At 39.9% G+C, this 20,731-nt stretch overlaps 1 protein-coding gene across 1 annotated transcript in view; it reads left to right on the forward strand.

Moving 5' to 3' along the window:
- SLC49A4 (solute carrier family 49 member 4) overlaps nucleotides 1–20,731 on the forward strand; it is a 101,779-nt gene that overhangs the window by 24,926 nt on the left and 56,122 nt on the right. The window contains exons 3-4 of the mRNA XM_061406854.1: nucleotides 6,680–6,945; nucleotides 18,937–19,066. Coding sequence (XP_061262838.1) covers nucleotides 6,680–6,945; nucleotides 18,937–19,066 — 396 coding nt within the window. The remainder of the gene's footprint in view (nucleotides 1–6,679; nucleotides 6,946–18,936; nucleotides 19,067–20,731) is intronic.

A 20,731-nucleotide genomic window follows, 5' to 3' on the forward strand; every position in this document is an offset into this window, starting at 1 on the left:
TTTTTATTATCTTCTTACACTAATAAAGGAAAGCTATTACTAGCACTTTGAACCATTGTCAATATCCAGGAAATTCTTTAACACAAGAGTTTATTCTCATGAAAGATGATTAAGAATTGGAAGTTGAGAGAAAGCTTCTGAACCACTGGCATGTTAAGTGTTAGAGATGAGTATTTTTATGGATTCTAAATCATAAAAATGCATTGAATTTAAGTTAAGAGTACTGGACTTAACGGTAAGGAAATAGCTGCTCAGTTTCTAAAATGTTGACTCTTTAATGTTATCCCCAGTGCTAGTTATGATTCTCTGCACATAATAAAAATATGCTAGCTACTGCATGCCTTTCGGAGAAGGCAATGGCACCCCACTCCAGTACTTTTGCCTGGAAAATCCCATGGACGGAGGAGCCTGGTAGGCTGCAGTCCATGGGGTCGCTAGAGTCAGACACGACTAAGCGACTTCACTTTCACTTTTTACTTTCATGCATTGGAGAAGGAAATGGCAACCCACTCCAGTGTTCTTGCCTGGAGAATCCCAGGGACGGGGGAGCCTGGTGGGCTGCCGTCTCTGGGGTCGCACAGAGTCGGACACGACTGAAGTGACTTAGCAGCAGCAGCAGCAGCATGCCTTTAGATCTGAGAACCTTGGGTTATTTCAATAATCAATGATTTTTATCATCACTGTTAGTTACAGAGAACCTTCAGAATGAGGCCATGTGGAAGAGTAGAAAGATTCGTGGACTGATGAAATCAGGTTTAATTTTGATTTCTGGTCTTGTCTTAACCATTAGCTAGTATGACTTTGGAACTCCCCCCACTAATACTTTCTGGAGAAAGAATGTTATAAATAAGTTATAAAATAAGTGTGATTTAAAATATATTATTAGCTTTTCTGGAACTCAGGGTTTTTTTTTATAAAATGAAGGGGATAGGTTATCTTGCTGAGGTTTGAAGTCTCTTCCAACTATAAAAATTCTAATTCTGAAACATCATATTATTCTAAGTAGAAAATAATTTAAGAATCCTAGGTATTTGTTCCAGAATGTCAGAAAGCAGAAGATTGGGATGCAAAATATCATTACATACAAGCTAAAATGTCGAGTTTGTGAGAAAACGTTAACTTAGAGGTCTTCAGTTTGAACTTTAGCTGTTGGCATTTCTTTGAAAAGCTATAGTATATTGAATCATATGAAAAGGAATACAGCTGTGCATAAATGCTACAGCATGTCCCTCTGAGCCCCAGCCTCTCCACAACAGGAGCAGTGTTTGATGTGCACAGGACCAAGGCAAACAGCCCAGCCATGGCAGGGGTCCCCAGGCTCAGCAGTACTGACGCTGCTGGACTGCTAGCCCACTTCCTAGCCTTTACCACCCGATTCTACCAGTGCTGGAGAAACTCCCAAAGCTCTGATCTAATCTTCTCAGCCCACTAGGAAATTCCCCTGTTTTCCACCTGGCCTGTGGGGAAGGCACAAACTAGGCCTCAAGTAGGCAGAAGCTAGGTAAAGAGAACAAAATTGACAAGAAAAAAGACCTGAGAAAGAAGGGAAGAAAAGGAAGTTCGGTGGGCTAGGGGGAGAGATGAGAGGGAGTGAATTAAGGGACCAGTGAGAGGAGACTGGGATGAAGGAAAGCCTTGCACGACTGTCACAGCTTGAGCTGCAGAGGTCAGGACACCTGCAGCCTCCTAACCAATGTATGACTGCCCATCTTCATCAGGCGCAGAGTTTCAGGTGAGGAAGCCAGGGTTAGACCCCTCGAATTAACCAGTCCGCTTCCTTCAGAAGCTCCCTTATGCTCCCGAGCTTATTGCCCAGGAGACAAAACTACGTCCTCGTACTGCTAATTTCTGCCTGCCCTCCTGTGGTGCACGACACTTGAGACAGTGCTAAAGCCTTGACCTTGCTCTTACCGCCCTCAGTGTCTTTTTCCAAAAGTTTTGTTTCCCAAATTTGGGGGAAATTTTGTTTTTTGTTTTGCTGACTATAAGCTTTTTAAAACCTAAAAGTGGAACTGATGTGATGTATGTGGTGGAACCTTGTGAGGTTTGAACCGCGTGATCCCAGTTCCCTGTTCTTGGATCCTAGAGAGCATCCCCACTCTCTTCTCACTCTGGGGAGTTTAGAAACCAGAGTCCTGACCCACAAGGAACTTAGCTGATAACTGCAAAACAAAACTAAAGCACATAGTGGTGATCCAGAAAAATTAACATTAAGTTATGATATCTACTTTACTTAACAGAAAATTGTGGATAACACCTCTTTTGTTTTTCTGTGTTTTTTTTAACACCCAACTCAGATCAATAGTTACAAGTTTCTGAAAGCCATCTTCTTTCAGGAGTGCCTTGAAAGCTTTAGGACAATCACAAGTTGCATTTCTCTCTCAGCACATGAAGGCAGAGAGACTTTTCTGTTCAGACTGTTCATTTGAGCTGCGTGTTTTTCCTTTTCACACTGTTAAGCTTATGTACCTAATTCTTGTTCTGGCATCTGTTTTTAACAACTGTAATGAAGAGTCTAAATGTAAATTTCCATTTTCTTACACGTCTGACTTCCATCCTCAACAGTCTGCTGAAACTGCCTCTGCTCAGATCATGGAAGACCTCCTTGTTACCGAGGAGCTTATGTTTCAGTTAAACCCTCTTTCTGTTTGATTTAAAACTATTGGCCCCTCACTTTCCACTTTTTTAAACCCTTTTCTTAGTTACCATGACACCAGCCTTTCTTGCTTTTCATTTTTTTTCTACCTCTGTAATTGCTCCTTCTCAATCGTCTTTCTAGACTCCTCTTCCTCTGACTGTTTAAAAGTGATGGTTCTCCAGAGTTTCTTCCTCAACCCCATCATATGTCTCATCTCAGACCTCTTTCCTTAGCCTGTGACCTGTAGTCAAGCACTTACTGGACATTTTTACAGAATTATGAATGTCACCCCCCACATCTAGTCATTCACGTAACCATACCTATTGTACCACCTCAACAGCCCTCCGAACCATCCCTTTTCTGTACCCACTGTTGTTGCCAGTGCCAGCAAACCCTTGCCCTAGACTCCATGCCTGAGGGGATTCTACTCTGGATTTCCTTCAGCTTTGCCATTCCCTATGTGGTGAGGAGTCTGTAGGGCCAAAGAGGCGTGTCTACCCTGCCCCTCACCACTTTCTAGCTACACAAGACCCCAGCAGTCCCTGCACTGCCTCTTTCCCAGGTCTGTTCTTCTGAGGATGAACTGCATCCCTGGGTGTGCTCCCTGGGCCCAAAGGGTAGCTAAGGGGCAGCTGTTTGGAAGAGGATAGATGGAGCTTGGATGGGATTGGACCTTCAGGTCCATGTGCGAATATTATGAAGCTCCTGTGTTGTAGACCAGAGTCAGAGGTCAGAGGACAAGGAAGGCGGACCACTTGCCTTATTCTCGTCACAGGCCTGACAAGCTTACTAGTTATTGCCTTATTTTTCTTTATATTCCTGATATAGTGCTGGTAAGTGACTTCAGCTACTCTACTTAAAGAGTTTTAACTTTAATTTTAAATTCCCATCCACCTATTGCTATCACAGTCCCTACCCAATACACAATGAATACTCAGTACATGTTGGTTGAATGAATTAAACAACACACAGTTTGTATTGAAGAATTTATAATTATTTCCTCTTCTTAATTGTCATTTTTAAAGAATTTATGGTAATGTTTTGTATGATTTTATTATGTCTTAGGGTCAGCACTTTTTCAGGAAAAAACATACCTCTAATTTTGCATTACTATTAAATGGAAAAACTATATATATGTGTGTGTATGTATATATATATGTAACAATTTTATTTCTAAATATATTTTTACAAACAAATTAACTTCTTAAAATAGGGTAAATTAATGGTAGGTGACAGAAACCTATGTCAGACAAACATGAAAATCTTTACATTACAGATTGGTGTTGTGCCGTGGTCACCAGATGGCAGTGCTTATAACCAATTAGTAAGTGACAAGTCCTGAGGGGTTGTAGGATACAAATTCAGGAAGGAAGAGAACTAAGTTCTGGAAGATTTAAATATGCTGGGAAGAGCAGGGACTGGATTTCCCTGCCAGATTTCCCATGAATTCAGAGGATAACCCCCAATCCTGTAGGTTCCAGTTCTCCTACTGAACTCATTTATGAGGAGTGCATTTATGTATGATGACTTTTAATGAAAAAAATCACACAAAAAACAACACACAAAAAAGCACACAATTATTTAAATTAGAATAATTTTTAAACACCAAATCAGCATGTTTTTCACTGTAATTTTTCACTTGATAATCCATGTTGTAGATGCACAAAGACCCCAGCAATCCCAAGTTTGGTGACCTTTTAGACTTATATGCCATCTGAATTGTCCTTAGTACCATACGACTTTAGCAAGTATACCTGTGTTAGAAATATCCAGATCTGTGCATTGAGTAAACTGGACTAGGATGGTCCTCATATTATCTCAAGCTCACATGTTCTATGACACGTACATTTGCTGCTTGGAAAATAATCTTTTCATGATTCCACTGAGAGGTAGCAAAAGCTGAGCCATGGCAATTATTTGAGTTTTACACCTTAATTTTCAGGATGCATTCTGTTTTATCAAGTGGTTTTTAAAAAATATTTCTTTATTTGTTTGGCTGCACTGGGTCTTAGTTCTGGCACACAGGATCTTGAGTTGCGGCCTGTGAACTCCTGGCTGTGGCATGTGGGATCTAGTTCCCCGACCAGGGACTGAGCCTGGTTCCCCTGAGTTGGGGTCACCAGGCAAGTGTTTTTTTTTTTTTTTTCGATATCTTTCCATGTTCTCCTTCCACTCTTAACATATTTAGGCATAATAAGACTTGCTCATTCCAATGCTTCTCCTTCTAGATGGGATGAGTCTTTCAGGAACACCTCATTAAAGGTGTTAAATATCACAGTAGCTGCCATTATGAGCCATCATGCATTGTTTGACTGTTGTACCGTCACGAGTCATGATTAAGGGAGTCATGATTAAAACCACTTAATGACAGTGTTTCAAGAATATTTCTATGATGAAATTGCTGTGTGACAGCTGAGGATCCTCTGGCATTTGGAGGAGGTATTTGGTTTATAAACAGTTTAATTGTGTTTGTCATTTAGAAAATAGTTCCCCTTACATGAACATATTTTTAAATGTCTTTGGTTCCCTAAATTTAGTAATATTAATGATTCTGGAAGCTATTTTGCCTTCAAATAACTTTTCCAACACGTACAAAGGTTTGAGCAGACGTAATTCACATATTCTACTTCCCACTCACTTATGCTTCTACATTAAGAGCCCTACTTTTACCCACATGCCTGTTTATTTTCCCTTCTACATTCAAAAAACTTTTATCAAGGTGGTACTTGTTAAAAGGAAGATCTGACACCTACATGGTGGTTAAAAAGCAAAAGGAGCAGAAAGAAAAAGTAGTATCATATATATGACATGTATACTGTTCCTTTCATTTCCTTTACCTCCAAAGCAGAAGAGGTTGACTCACTTCCCTTTTTTGGTCTGTGCTTTTTGAACTTATGACTTCTTTTCTCCTTCAAAGCTACTTTTGAATGTGAATGTTTGTGGTGGGGGTGGAAAAAGAAATGTGGGAAAAGGGTTTTCAGGTTCCGTGTTCATCAGGGAACAGGACAGAGCGCTGAACAGAATATGGTAATGAGGAAGGGTGAGCTCAAGAACAAATGAAATGGAAGCAAGGAACTACTCTTCACTAAGCCTTGCAATTAAAGTCTGAGACTGGAAAGGACCTAGGGATCTGTAATTATAGTACCTTCACCTAACAAATACTCACGGCATGCAGACTGAAATTAAACTAATCTCTTCATTTTATGGGAGAAGGAATGGAATCCCACAAAGACATATTACCCAGGAGCATTAAAGTAGTCAGGTGCAGACCAAATCCTCTGATTCCTTGACCAGTTCCTCTTCCATTAGAAGATTCTTTAATGTTTATTTTTCCTTTTTTTGTATTTCCGTTATCCTGCAGAGAGTAGACGTGAAATGTTGAGCTCATTTGTGTTATTTGTAGGGCTGGAGGCACTTCCTAGGTTTCTATAAGTGGCAGTCTCAGAGGATATGGAATTGGGAGTCAGACCTAGGTCTGAATCTTAGCTTTGCCTGTTAGCACTTGGGCAAGTTTTTTTATGTTTCCAAGCCAAAGCTTTCACATTTCAGTAAATGGAGATGATAATATCTTGCACATTATGTTGTGATAATAAGTAAAACAAGGTTACTGAAAGTATTTACTTTGGTACATGGCACAGATCACAGGCTTCAGTAAGCATCTGTGAAATGACAAAGGGGTGACCATCAGTGTATTAGGGTTATATGCAGTTGTTGGTGTGTTTGTGGCTTTCCAGGTGGCGCTAGTGGTAAAGAACCTGCTTGCCAGTGCAGAAGACGTAAAAGATACAGGTTCCATTTCTGGGCCAGAAAGATCCCTTGGAGGAGGAAATGGCAACCCACTCCAGTATTCTTGCCTGGAGAATCAGATTGGTGTATTTGATTTCCCTCGCAGAGAGTCACCATACTTTACCTTTCGGGTGTCTCTTGTTCTTTATAGATATGTATTCTTATTGCTGTAGTAAACACTGTTGGCTAACTTCTTTTTGTCTAGAAGATGCCTATTTTAGCTGCCTCACAGCCTTTTAATTTGTTTGATTCCAGACTAATCCATGGAGGACAGCTGTTAAATGGATTGGCAGGTCCAACTGTAATGAACGCAGCTCCATTCCTGTCCACAACATGGTTCTCTGCAGACGAGCGGGCCACTGCCACAGCTATCGCGTCGATGCTCAGCTACCTCGGGGGAGCTTGTGCATTTTTAGTTGGACCGCTTGTCGTCCCAGCTCCCAATGGGACAGCACCTCTTCTTGCTTCAGAGAATAGCAGGACCCACATTAAAGATCTCATAGAGACTGTATTATATGCAGGTATTTTAAAGCTTATTTTCTTCCTGTTATATTTTGTCTTTTATCCCTGGCATTTTCACTCTACTTTTTGTATACCAGATCACTTCTTATAAAATAGAGGACTGCTGCCACTGCTGCTGCTAAGTCGCTTCAGTCGTGTCCGACTCTGTGCGACCCCATAGATGGAAGCCCACCAGGCTCCCCCATCTCTGGGATTCTCCAGGCAAGAACACTGGAGTGGGTTGCCATTTCCTTCTCCAGCACATGAAACTGAAAAGTGAAAGTGAAGTCGCTCAGTCATATCTGACTCTTAGTGACCCCATGGACTACAGCCCACCAGGCTCCTCCATCCATGGGATTTTTCAGGCAAGAGTACTGGAGTGGGGTGCCATTTCCAACTAATCCATACATATTCATATGTGTGCTTCCCTTTCATATAGTATGGAGATGCCTATTTAAAACTTACCCTTTCTAGGAAGTGTAGTAAGTTTAAAATGTATTATTGCTACATGAAAGGTTATTTCTTAACTTTACTCTTCCCATCCGTTTACAGTTAAGAACTGTATAACGCCTTGTCTAGTGTCTTTTCTAGATATCGTGTAAAAAACTGAACATAACAATCTATGATACATATTTGTTAAGCCTCTATCTGTAGGTGTTAAGTCCATTTTCTCCCTGTAGTTTCCTGTTGTTGGCCATGTTCTCTAACTTCATAAATGTAGATCACCCATGATTTTCATTTCCTACTCTCTGTATGTTTATTCTATTAATAAGGGATGTTGACCTTTTCAAAACATTTTCTAGGTCCTTTCTCTTTATTTTAGACTCAAGCCCTAGTCCACTCTTAAATCTTAAGTATATTGCCTCTCCCCGTAGACCTGTTCATTATTTCTTTCTGTATTCAGAACACTTTTTGTAAGTGTTTCACTATGTACCAAACACCATGGTAAGCACTGGGAATTGACAAGATGACTGATGAGATCATTACAATACAAATAAGGATATACAGAGCTTGGGAAGCCTAACTGACCTGGCTTTGGAGAGAAGTTGAAGAGTCAGGGAAGACTTCACTAGGAATGTGATAATTAAAGCTAAGAACTTCACAGGTGTTCACTGAATGTTCACGTGGGTTAAGGTGTCCCTCATAGAAGGGCAGACAAGGTATATGAGAGCTCAGTATGTCCAGGGAACTGCATGTAATTTTGTATGGCAAGAGTAGTGTGAGTATGCGTTTGGGTGTAGGTAGCAAGTGACAGAAAATGAGACTGAAAAGGTAAAGGAGGAGATTATGATGAACTTCGTATTAGTTCATGTATTTGCTCATTAATTTAACAAATATATTTTGAGCTCCTATCTATCTTTAAGTGTTCTAGGCACTGAGGTAAACATAGTTCCTGCCCAGACAGAACTCAGTGTCGCAAAGCATATAGACAAACAAGCAGTTGTAAAACAAGGTGCTAGGGGCTAAAATGAAAGACCTACAATTGCTTTGATTGCTCAGAGGATAAGCACCTAACCAGATTCTGGAGGTCGAATAGAAGTTCCTGAAGGCACATAATCTAATTTGGAACCTACGGAATGAGAGAGCGTTAGCCAAATATAATGGGGAGAAGGAAGAACAGATTAGAGAGAGAGAACCATGGAGGAGAAACCTCCAGTAAGAGGGGAGAGCCTGCTACAATCAAGCAGCTGAAGAGTGGTGAAAGATGCAGCTAGAGAGGTAAGTCAGGCCACACAAGCCTCCTAAGCAGAGGTAAAGTGTTTGAAGTTCACCAGATTGTAGGCAGAGACCACACTCCAGGGACTTCTACACTAGAGAGCTATATGATGGAACTTATATCTCAGAAATCTGATGTGGAGGGGATAAAAGTGAAATTAGAGGTGGTGGTGGTAAATAAAGCTCCCTGTAGACGACTCACTCCTTTTAAAGAAAGAAGCTGAAATGTAAGAATAATAAAACCAAAAGTAGGTAAAACAAATTTTGAACTTTATTTTGGTTATATCATTTCTTTTTGTTGATAGCTTAGGCAGTTGTGTCTTTTAAATGACTGGATTTTAGGCACTACTGGGCATGTGTTAATGCTCTACATCCTCTGGCTAATGATTCCAAGGCTGTCAAGCAGAAATCCCTACTCAAAGCTTCCAGCTATTGCTTCAGTGCTTTCATATTTTCCCATTTGTTTTCCTGAGGTAATGTCCCATGACCCTTCTTTCCATTAAAAAATAGTTTGCTTAGAATCATGACCTTAAAAGATTAATGATTCTTAAACTAAAATTATTGCAAACAAAGACATTATAAGTAAGCTGTAGACCAATACACATAGGCACATAGGTCCTGAACAAACTACTAGCAAACCAAGTCCAGTAACATAATAAGGATTATACACCACCACCAAATGGGTTGTATTCCTGGAATACAAGTTGGTTTAACATTCAAAATCCAATTAATATAATATGTTAATAGAATAAAGGAGAAAAGCTATGTGATCATCTTAATAGATGGGGGGGAAAAAAAGCATTTGACAAATCCAGCACCCTTTCAAGATAAAAACATCCCCAAATTAGAAATAGACAGGAACTCCCTCAACCTAGTAATATTAGGGCATCTATGAAAAACACATAGATAAGATCACATTTAATGGTCAAAGACTAAATGCATCCCCCCCGCCCCGAGAACAGGATCACCGAGTAAGAAAAAGAACTAAAAGTCGTCTAGATCAGAAAGGAGGAAGTAAAACTATCTCTGTTGAAAATGCCATGATCTTGAATATATAAAAATGCTTTGTAAATTACTAAAAAAGACTAATAGATCTAAAACACAAATTCAGCAAAAACGAACAAGCTCATCCTAAAAAAAAAAGTTTTAGGATGCATGATTAATATATAAAAATCAACTATTTCGATACACTTGTAATGAACAGTCCAAATATGTAATTAGGAAAACAGTGCATTTGCAATAGCCTCAAAAAGAATAAAATATTCAGGAATAAATTTAACAAAATAAGCATAAAACCAGCACTCTGAAGACTATAAGGCACTGTTGGAAACAATTAAAGAAGACCTAAGGAAATGGAAAGACATCCTGTTCATGTTTTGGAAGTTTTAATATTGAAGATGGTAATACTACCCACATGTATCTACAAATTAAATGCAATCTCAATTAATATTTAGCTGCCTTTGTTACAGAAATTGACAAACATCCTAAAATTTGTATGGAAATGCAAGGGACTCAGAATAGCCAAAACAGCCTTGAAATGGAATAACATTGGAGAATTCACAATTCCCAGTTTCAAAACTTACTACAAAGCTTCACTGATCAAGACAGCATGATACTGGTATAATGACAGACATATAAATCAACAGAACAGAAGTGAGATTCCAAAAAATAAACCATTACATTTATAGTGAAATGACTTTTCAACTTTTTTATTATAGTCAATTGACTTTTGACAACAGTGCCAAGCCAATTCAAAGGGAAAAGAAAAGTGATATTGGAATACCTGGATCAGTTCAGTTCAGTTCAGTTCAGTCGCTCAGTCGTGTCCGACTCTTTGCGACCCCATGAATCGCAGCACGCCAGGCCTCCCTGTCCATCACCAACTCCCGGAGTTTACCCAAACTCATGTCCATCGAGTCAGTGATGACATCCAGCCATCTCATCCTCTGTCGTCCCCTTCTCTTCCCACCCCCAATCCCTCCCAGCATCAGGGTTTTTTCCAATGAGTCGACTCTTCGCATGCGGTGGCCAAAGTATTGGAGTTTCAGCTTCAGCATCAGTCCTTCCAATGAACACCCAGGACTGATCTCCGTTAGAATGGACTGGTTGGATCTCCTTGCAGTCCACAGGACTCTCAAGAGTCTTCTCCAGCATCACAGTTCAAAAGCATCAATTCTTCGGCACTCAGCTTTCTTCACAGTCCAACTCTCACATCCATACATGACCACTGGAAAAACCATAGCCTTGACTAGATGGACCCTCGTTGGCAAAGTAACGTCTCTGCTTTTGAATATGCTATCTAGGTTGGTCATAATTTGCCTTCCAAGGAGTAAGCGTCTTTTAATTTCATGACTGCAATCACCATCTGCACTGATTTTGGAGTCCCAAAAAATAACTGGATAGCCACATGCAAAAGAATCAATTTGAATCCATTCCTTTCCCCATGTATAAAAATTAACTCAAAATAGATCATAAACCTAAATGTAAGAACTAAAATTATAAACTCTTAGAAAAAACATAGGAATAAGTGTTCATGACTTGGGTTAGGTGAATCCTTTTTTAAAAGGACACCGAGAGTACAAATGGCAAAAGAGAAAAATAGAAAAATTGGATTTTGTTAAAATTGAAATCTTGTCCTTCTAAAGATACCATCAACAAAATGACAAGACAACCCACAGAATGGGAGAAAATAATTATAAATCATATATCTGATACGGAACTTGTATCCAGAATATATTTTAAAAAACTGTTAGAATCCAGCAACAAAAAGTCAGTTTGATTAACAAATGGGCAAAAGACTTGAAATAAACATTTCTCCAAAGAAGATATACAAATGGCCAACAAGCACATGAAAAGATCTTCATTGTCATTAGTCATTAGGAAAAGGCAAATCAAAACTGTAATGAGATAAACTTTACAACCTAGTAGGGTGACTATAATCAATAAAATGGAAAATATAGTAACAAGTGTTGAGAAAGTGGAGAAATTGGAACCCTCATACATTGCTGGTAGGAATATGAAAGGGTACAACCACTTTGGAAATAGTTTGGCAGTTTCTCAAAATGTTAAACATAGATTACCATATGACCCACCAGTTCCATTTCCAGGTATATGCCTAAAGAGATGAAAACATACATCCATGCAGAGATTTGTACACAAATATTCATAGTAACTATATTCATTATAGTCACAAAGTAGAAACAATCCAAATGTCAGTTAACTAAGTGGATTTTAAAATGTGATATATCCATTCAATGGAATACTGTTTGGCAAAAAAAATAAAGTACTGCTCCAACATGGGTGAATCTTGAAAACAATAAGCTAAGTAAAAGAAGCCAATCACAAAAGACTACGTATTATGAGATTCCATTTGTAAGAAATGTCCATAGTACTCAAATCCATAGAGATTGAAAGAAGATTAATGATTGCATAGGGCTGGGAAATTATTCAATATCACAGTAATCCAAGTCTATGCCCTGACCAGTAATGCTGAAGAAGCTGAAGTTGAATGGTTCTATGAAGTCCTAAAGACCTTCTAGAACTAGCACCCAAAAAAGATGTCCTCTTCTTTATAGTGGACTGGAATGCAAAAGTAGGAAGTCAAGAGATACCTGGAGTAAAATTTGGCTTTGGAGTACAAAACAAAGCAGGACAAACGCAAACAGAGTTTTGCCAAGACAATGCACTGATCATATCAAACACCTTCTTCCAACAACACAAGAGAAGACTCTACACATGGACATCACCAGATGGGCAATACCAAAATCAGATTGATTATGTTCTTTGCAGCCAAAGATGAAGAAGCTCTATACAGGCAGCAAAAACAAGACTGGGAGCTGACTGTGGCTCAGATCATGAACTCTTTATTGCACAATTCAGACCTAAATAGAAGAAACTACGGAAAATCACTAGACCATTCAGGTATCAGTTCAGTTCAGTCACTCAGTCGTGTCCGACTCTTTGCTACCCCATGAATTGCAGCACCCCAGGCTTCCCTGTCCATCACCAACTCCCGGAGTTCACTCAAACTCATGTCCATCGAGTCAGTGATGACATCCAGCCATCTCATCCTCTGTCGTCCCCTTCTCCTCCCACCCCCAATCCCTCCCAGCATCAGGGTCTTTTCCAGTGAGTCAACACTTTGCATGAGGTGGCCAAAGTATTGGAGTTCCAGCTTCAGCATCAGTCCTTCCAGTGAACACCCAGGACCGATCTCCTTTAGGATGGACTGGTTGGATCTCCTTGCAGTTCAAGGGACTCTCAAGAGTCTTCTCCAACACCACAGTTCAAAAGCATCAAATCTTTGGCGCTCGGCTTTCTTCACAGTCCAACTCTCATACTGATACATGACCACTGGAAAAACCGTAGCCTTGACTAGACGGACCTTTGTTGGTAAAGTAATGTCTCTGCTTTTGAATATGCTATCTAGGTTGGTCATAATTTTCCTTCCAAGGAGTAAGCGTCTTTTAATTTCATGGTTGCAGTCACCATCTGCAGTGATTTTGGAGCCCAGAAAAATAAAATCTGACACTGTTTCCCCATCTATTTGCCATGAAGTGATGGGACCAGATGCCATGATCTTAGTTTTCTGAATGTTGAGCTTTAAGCCAACTTTTTCACTCTTCTTTTTCACTTTCATCAGGAGGCTTTTTAGTTCCTCTTCACTTTCTGCCATAAGGATGGTGTCATCTGCATATCTGAGGTTATTGGTATTTCTCCCGGCAATCTTGATTCCAGCTTGTGCTTCTTCCAGCCCAGCGTTTCTCATGATGTACTCTGCATAGAAGTTAAATAAGCAGGGTGACAATATACAGCCTTGACGTACTCTTTTTCCTATTTGGAACCGATCTGTTGTTCCATGCCCAGTTCTAACTGTTGCTTCCTGACCTGCATATAGGTTTCTCAAGAGGCAGATCAGGTGATCTGGTATTCCCATCTCTTTCAGAATTTTCCACAGTTTGTTGTGATCCACACAGTCAAAGGCTTTGGCATAGTCAATAAAGCAGAAAGAGATGTTTTTCTGGAACTCTCTTCCTTTTTCCATGATCCAGCGGATGTTGGCAATTTGATCTCTGGTTCCTCTGCCTTTTCTAAAATCAGTTTGAACATCTGGAAGTTCATGGTTCACATATTGCTGAAGCCTGGCTTGGAGAATTTTGTACCTTACAAATAGCTGTGAAAAGACGAGAAGCGAAAAGCAAAGAAGAAAAGGAAAGATATACCCATTTGAATGCAGAGTTCCAAAGAATAGCAAGGAGAGATAAGAAAGCCTTCCTCAGCGATCAATGCAAAGAAATAGAGGAAAACAACAGAATGGGAAAGACTAGAGATCTCTTCAAGAAAATTAGAGTTACCAAGGGAACATTTCATGAAAAGATGGGCTCGAAAAAGGACAGAAATGGTATCGACCTAACAGAAGCAGAAGATATTAAGAAGAGGTGGCGAGAATACACAGAAGAACTGTACAAAAAAGATCTTCGTGACCCAGATAATTACGATGGTGTGATCACTCACCTAGAGCCAGGCATTCTGGAGTGTGAAGTCGAGTGGGCATTAGAAAGCATCACTATGAACAAAGCTAGTGGAGGTGATGGAATTCCAGTGGAGCTATTTCAAATCATGAAAGGTGATGCTGTGAAAGTGCTGCACTCAATATGCCAGCAAATTTGGAAAGCTCGGCAGTGGCTACAGGACTGGAAAAGGTCAGTTTTCATTCCAATCCCAAAGAAAGGCAATGCCAAAGAATGCTCAAACTACCACAGACCATTCAGGTATGACCTAAATCAAATCCCTTACGATTATACAGTGGAAGTGAGAAATAGATTCAAGGGATTAGATATGATAGACAGAGTGCTTGAAGAACTATGAACGGAGATTCGTGACATTGTACCGGAGGCAGGGATCAAGACCATTCCCAAGAAAAAGAAATGCAAAAAGGCAAAATGGTTGTCTTTGGAGGCCTTACAAATAGCTGTGAAAAGAAGAAATGAAATGCAAAGGAGAAAAAGAAAGATATACTCATTTGAATGCAGAGTTCTAAAGAATAGCAAGAAGAGAAAAGAAAGCCTTCCTCAGTGATCAATGCAAAGAAATAGAGGAGAACAACAGAATGGGAAAGACTAGTGATCTCTTCAAGAAAATTAGACATACCAAGGGAGTATTTCATGCAAAGATGGGCACAATAAAGGACAGAAATGGTATGGACCTAACAGAAGCAGAAGATATTAAGAAGAGGTGGCGAGAATACACAGAAGAACTATACAATAAAGGTCTTCATGACCCAGATAACCACGATGGTATGATCACTCACCTAAAGCTAGACATCCTGGAATGTGAAGTCAAGTGAGCCTTAGGAAGCATCACTACAAATAAAGCTAGTGGAGGTGGTGGAATTCCAGTTGAGCTATTTCAAATCCTAAAAGATGATGCTGTGAAAGTGCTGCACTCAATATGCCAGCAAATTTGGAAAACTCAGCAGTGGCCACAGGACTGGAAAAGGTCAGTTTTCATTCCAATCCCAAAGAAAGGCAATGTCAAAGAACGTTCAAACTACCGCACAGTTGCACTCATCTCACACACTAGCAAAGTAATGCTCAAAATTCTCCAAGCCAGGCATCAATAGTACATGAACTGTGAACTTCCAGATGTTCAAGCTGGATTTAGAAAAAGCAGAGGAACCAGAGATTAAATCGGCAACATCCACTGGGTCATAAAAAAAGTAAGAGAGTTCCAGAAAAACATATATTTCTGCTTTGTTGACTACACCAAAGCCTTTGACTGTGTGGATACCGACAAACTGGAAAATTCTGAAAGAGATGGGAATACCAGACCACCATACCTGCCTCTTGAGAAATCTGTATGCAGGTCAAGAAGCAACAATTAGAACTGGACATGGAACAGCAGACTGGTTCCAAATCAGGAAAGGAGTATGTCAAGGCTATTTATTGTCACCCTGCTTATTTAATTTATATGGAGAGTACATCATGTGAAATGGTGGGCCGGATGATGCAGAAGCTGGAATCAAGATTTCTGGAAGAAATATTAATAACCTCAAATAATACAGATGACACCACCCTTACGGCAGAAAGTAAAGAAGAACTAAAGAGCTTCTTGATTAAAGTGAAAGAGGAGAGTGAAAAAATTGACTTAAAACTCAACATTCCGAAATCTAAGATCATGGCATCTGGTCCCATCCCTTCATGGTAAACAGTTGGGGAAACAATGGAAACAGTGACAGACTTTATTTTGGGGGGCTCCAAAATCACTGCAGATGGGCTCTGCAGCCATGAAATTAAAAGACACTTGCTCCTTGTAGGAAAAGCTATGACCAACCTAGACAGCATATTAAAAAACAGAGATATTACTTTACCAACAAAGGTCCATCTAGTCAAAGGTATGGTTTTTCCAATAGTCATGTATGTATGTGAGAGTTGGACTATAAAGAAAGCTGAGCACTGAAGAATTGGTGCTTTTGAACTGTGGTGCTGGAGAAGACTCTTGAGAGTCCCTTGGATTGCAAAGAGATCCAACCAGTCCATCCTAAAGGAAATCAGTCCTGCATATTCATTGGAAGGACTGATGTTGAGGCTGACACTCCAATACTTTGGCCACCTAATACGAAGAGCTGACTCATTTGAAAAGACCCTGATGCTGGGAATGATTGAAGGCGGGAGGAGAAGGGGACAACAGAGGATGAGATCGTTGGATGGCGCCACTGGCTCAATGGACATGAGTTTGAGCAAGCTCTTGGAGTTGCTGATGGACAGGGAAGCCTGGTGTGCTGCAGTTTTTGGGGTCGCGTAGAGTCAGACATGACTGGGCGACTGAACTGACTGACAGAGTTTCTTTGGAGGATGATGGAAAAGTTTTAAACCTGTGGTGATGATTGTAAAACTTACTGAATTATGCACTTTAAATGTGTGAATTCTATATCTTATGAATTATATCTCAGTGAAGCTGTTTACAAAAATGCCGGTAGAAAGATGGACAAAGAATACAAATAAGGCAATCACAGAAGAAATACAAATGGCCACTAAGCTTATGGAAGATGCTTATTCATTTTTACTCATAATTAAAAGGACTGTAAAGTAAAACAATGCATTAAATTTGTTCCTAAGATTGATAAAAAATAACAACATTGTTTGTGGTTAGTGTCTTATAGAAATATTGTACCTTTTTGCTAAGAATATAGCCATAGACTTAGAATTATCCTGCTGAAAGAACATCTAGAAATCACTTAGTCTATTCCCTTTATTGACTCAGAAAGAGTAAGGAATTCATTCAGTTTATAAGTTAATTAATGGGATATACTGGTCTATACTCCAAGGTTTCCTGACTTTTCTATTAGAGTCGTGCTTTTCTACTAAATTGAGCACAGTTAAAAGCTGGGACTTCCATGTGCCAGAATTCTGGAGGGAAAGATCAGGACTCCTAGGAACTTTTCCTTCTATAATGGTGCCCAAACTAAGATTGATCAGATGTTCATTTTACTTTTCATTGTTTCATGAGCGTGTGTGTGCTAAGTCATGTCTGAGTCTTTATGACCCTGTGAACTGTAGCCTACCAGGCTCCATTGTCTATGGGATTCTCCAGGCAAGAATACTGAAGTGGGTTGCCATGCCCTTCTCTGGGGGATCTTCCCAACCCAGAGATCAAACTTGCATCTCTTGTGGCTCCTACATTGCAAGCAGACTCTTTACCACTGAGCCACCAGGGAAGCCCTTTGATTGTTTAATAGCTACATTAGCTGGTCTTGTGTTTGTTAAATTTTGCTCTCTGTCCCTTGGTTTCTTTTTTTGGGGATGCTTCCCTGTCATGTTCAGATTTTCCATAAAGCCTATATATTAAGTCTGTTCTACACAAAGCATTAGAATATCCTATCATTGATCAAATAAACTTTTTCCTGTCCTAGTCTTACCAATTTTCTAGCCTAGTCTTTATTTTTGAGGGCCATGCTTATCAAACAGTCATCCTAGGCCTGTTTAAAGATCTCTGTTATAGATAATACTGTTGGCTTTTAATGGGCTTTCTCCATAGAGGAACATTTGTTTACTGCTTCAATCCTCTTTTTATGTAGTGTACCATACCATAAGTCTGCCATACTTATTTCCTTGTATGACTTCTTACCTGCTGGAAGTTATATCTTTGCACATCAATCTTTCTCACAAGACTGAGCTGTTTTGTCTAGGCAAGTACTATATTTTGCTTACCTGTATATAACTATTTGCTTATCTATATTTATCTGTATATACATTTATAGATATATCTGTATATATCTATATATGTATATTGTCACCCAGCTTATTTAACTTGTATGCAGAGGACATCATGCAAAATGCTGGGCCGGAGGAAGCTCAAGCTGGAATCAAGATTGTTGGGAGAGAGATTAATAACCTCAGATATGCAGATGACATCACCCTTATGGCAGAAAACGAAGAGGAACTAAAGAGTCTCTTGATAAAGGTGAAAGAGGAGAGTCAAAAACGGGCTTAAAACTCAACATTCAGAAAACAAAGATCATGATACCTGGTCCCATCACTTCATGGCAAATAGATGGGGAAACAATGGAAACAGTGACAGACTTTATTTTCTTGGGCTCCAAAAATCACTGCAGATGGTGACTGCAGCCATGAAATTAAAAGACACTTGCTCCTTTGAAGAAGAGCTATGATTAACCTAGACAGTGTATTAAAAAGCAGAGATATTACTTTGCTGACAAAGGTCCACATAGTCAAAGCTATGGTTTTTCCAGTAGTCATGTACAGATGTTAGAATTGGACCATAAAGAAGATTGAGCGCTGAAGAATTGATACTTTCGAACTGTGGTGTTGGAAAAGACTCTTGAGAGTCCCTTGGACTGCAAGGATATCAAACCAGTCAGTCTTAAAAGAAATCAATCCTGAATATTCATTGGAAGGACTGATGCTGAAGCGGAAACTCCAGTACTTTGGCCATCTGATAGGAAGAATCGACCCATTAGAAAAGACCCTGATGCTGGGAAAGATTGAAGGCAGGAGGAGAAGGGGACAACAGAGGACGAGACGGTTGAATGGCATCACGGACTCAATGGACATGAGTTTGAGCAAATTCCAGGAGATGGTGAAGGACAGGGAAGCCTCGCATACTGCAGTCCATGAGATTGCAAAGAATTGGACACAACTGAGTGACTGAGCAACAACAACAATATATCTAAAGCTGCATTGATGCTCAATAAATATTTATTAGAGAAATACTTGAAATGTTGAACTTTTTGTGTTGTCTGATTAACATTTTACTTTTTTTGTTTCGTTTTTCAGAATTTGGAGGTGTCTGCTTACTATTTTCTGCAACTCTAGCTTATTTCCCACCTCGGCCACCTCTTCCTCCCAGTGTTGCTGCAGCTAGCCAGCGGCTGAGTTATCGACGGAGCTTTTGTAGATTATTAAGGTAAATATTTTTTTTTTTTGGTTGGGGGCGGGGCAAGAATACTGGAGTGGTTTGCCATTCCCTTCTCCAGCAGATCTTTCCAACCCAGGGATTGAACCCAGGTCTCCCACATTGTAGGCAGACACTTTACCGTCTGAGCAACCTTCGTTTCCAAGGCAAACCATTCAATATCACAGTAATCCAAGCCTATGCCCCAACCAGTAACAATGAAGAAGCTGAAGTTGAACGATTCTATGAAGACCTACAAGACCTTTTAGAACTAACACCCAAAAAAGATGTCCTTTTCATTATAGGGGACTAGAATGCAAAAGTAGGAAGTCAAGGAACACCTGGGGTAACAGGCAAATTTGGCCTTGGAGTACAGAATGAAGCAGGGCAAAGGCTAATAGAGTTTTGTCAAGAGAATGCACTGGTCATAGCAAACACCCTCTTCCAACAACACAAGAGAACCCTCTACAAATGGACATCGCCAGATGGTCAACACCAAAATCAGATTGATTATATTCTTTGCAGCCAAAGAAGCTCTATATAGCCAGCAAAAACAAGACCAGGAGCTGACTGTGGCTCAGATCATGAACTCCTTATTGCCAAATTCAGACTTAAATTGAAGAAAGTAGGGAAAACCACTAGACCATTCAGGTATGACCTAAATCAAATCCCTTATGATTATACAGTAGAAGTGAGAAATAGATTTAAGGGACTAGATCTGATAGATAGAGTGCCTGATGAACTATGGACTGAGGTTCACAACATTGTACAGGAGACAGGGAACAAGACCATCCTCGTGGAAAAGAAATGGAAAAAGGCAAAATGGTTGTCTGAGGAGGCCTTACAAACAGCTGTGAAAAGAAGAGAAGCAAAAAGCAAAGGAGAAAAGGAAAGATATACCCATTTGAATACAGAGTTCCAAAGAATAGCAAGGAGAGATAAGAAAGCCTTCCTCAGCGATCAATACAAAGAAATAAGAGGAAAACAACAGACTGGGAAAGACTAGAGATCTCTTCAAGAAAATTAGAGTTACCAAGGGAACATTTCATGCAAAGTTGGGCTCGATAAAGGACAGAAATGTTATGGACTTAACAGAAGCAGAAGATATTAAGAAGAGGTGGCAAGAATATACAGAACTGTACAAAAAAGATCTTCACGACCCAGATAATCACGATAGTGTGATCACTCACCTAGAGCCAGACATCCTGGAATGTGAAGTCAAGTGGGCCTTAGGAAGCATCACTATGAACAAAGCTAGTGGAGGTGATGGAATTTCAGTTGAGCTATTTCACATCCTGAAAGATGATCCTGTGAAAGTGCTGCACTCAATATGCCAGCAAATTTGGAAAGCTCGGCAGTGGCTACAGGACTGGAAAAGGTCAGTTTTCATTCCAATCCCAAAGAAAGGAAATGCCAAAGAATGCTCAAACTACTGCACAATTGCAGTCATCTCACACGCTAGGAAAGTAATGCTCAAAATTCTCCAAGCCAGGCTTCAGCAATACGTGAATCATGAACTTCCAGATGTTCAAGCTGGTTTTAGAAAAGACAGACGAACCCGAGATCAAATTGCCAACATCTGCTGGATCATGGAAAAAGCAAGAGAGTTCTGGAAAAACATCTCTTTCTGCTTTATTGACTATGCCAAAGCCTTTGACTGTGGATCACAATAAACTG

This window comes from Bos javanicus, chromosome 1 (assembly GCF_032452875.1).
Source record: "Bos javanicus breed banteng chromosome 1, ARS-OSU_banteng_1.0, whole genome shotgun sequence".
Taxonomy (NCBI): domain Eukaryota; kingdom Metazoa; phylum Chordata; class Mammalia; order Artiodactyla; family Bovidae; genus Bos; species Bos javanicus.